The following is a 1,179-nucleotide window of genomic DNA, read 5'->3' as shown; positions in this document are numbered from 1 at the left end:
GGCCTGCTGACTGAACTCTTGCTTTTTGGTTGTGTTTTGGGTTTTACATTCATACATATACACCTCACCTTTCGCTCACACAGACATTGCAGACATACTGATTTACTGATAGACATATTAAATTGTATTTATTATTTTGGTATTTACTTAATTAAATTGTGTTAACAATTCACAGACTGTGTGGTCTCCGTCTTTGTCGCACTCTTTTGAGCCAGGTTGTGACAATACATACATATACTTATGTACTTATGATACTTTCCAATCTGCTTTCAACACTTTACCTTTTTTCATCTGCTGAAAGTGGAAAGTTTCTCTGTGCTCACTGAACATCTGATCCCCCTGGGGCCCTAAGCTCAAACCTGACCCTCCAATAATCTAAGCTTCATGCCAGCTTTTATAAAAAACTTTGATGCATGTTAAAAAGCTTTTAGGCATTTTTTTTCAAAGAAATTGGGTTAGACGGTGAAATTATAAAAATTTTACTCAGGTGTCACTTAGATGTTTTTAGTTTCACCCATTAATTCAAAGTGTCCTCTGACTTACCTCTTTCAGACCTGATCTCAGTTTTATGATCTTTGGTTGGAGGATCAGAAAGACACAGAGACCTCCATCATGGCTATCGCTGACCAGCTGCTGGAGCTGATGTTCTCCTGGATCAAGCAGAGGGAACGCTGTGCAGAGAAGCTGAGGAAACTGGCCCAGGAGCTGGAGTCACACAGGGAGAATTGTAACGCTGCAGAATGTGTTGGAAACACAGTGTCAGTGGCTGGATCCTTATCTCTGATCGGGGCCGGTGTGGCCACTGTGTTCACCGGCGGTGCAGCTGCTCCACTTTTAGGCATAGCAGGAGCAGTATGTTCAGGTGTAGGTGTTACCGTATCTGTGGGTACTAAAATCACTGAGGGCTTCATATCCAGCGACACCATGAAAGAGGCACAGAAGATTGAAAAGAAGAGCAACGAAATTCAAGAAAAAATCAACCAACTGTTTAAGCAACTGAAGGCAGAGTGTTCCTCCACTGACCCAGAGGAAATGGACCAACACGTCATGACTGAAATTCTGAAAGCCATGGCCAGAAGAAATGGGTTAGAAGGGCACCTAATGGATTTCAAGAAGATTTTTGTTCCAGTAAAGAGCAACATAAACTATTTCAGTCTTGAAATTAAAGTTGCACTGGTA

At 41.7% G+C, this 1,179-nt stretch overlaps 2 protein-coding genes across 2 annotated transcripts in view; both read left to right on the top strand.

The window, feature by feature from the left end:
• The window catches only part of LOC118322559, a 5,460-nt gene extending 4,902 nt beyond the window's left edge, over nt 1-558 (top strand). The window contains exon 6 of the mRNA XM_035654271.1: nt 553-558. Within this exon, the coding sequence (XP_035510164.1) occupies nt 553-558 (6 nt within the window). The remainder of the gene's footprint in view (nt 1-552) is intronic.
• A 34-nt stretch (nt 559-592) lies between these two features.
• Nucleotides 593-1,179, top strand: part of LOC118323510 — a gene marked incomplete at its 3' end in the record, with an annotated part of 1,238 nt that continues 651 nt past the window's right edge. The window contains 1 exon segment of the mRNA XM_035655489.1: nt 593-1,176. Coding sequence (XP_035511382.1) covers nt 613-1,176 — 564 coding nt within the window.

This window comes from Morone saxatilis, unplaced genomic scaffold, assembly GCF_004916995.1.
Source record: "Morone saxatilis isolate NCDOM2014 unplaced genomic scaffold, NCSU_SB_2.0 Contig14, whole genome shotgun sequence".
NCBI lineage: Eukaryota > Metazoa > Chordata > Actinopteri > Moronidae > Morone > Morone saxatilis.
Note: the sequence above shows the minus strand (reverse complement) of the source record. Positions and strands in the feature narration are given on the sequence as shown.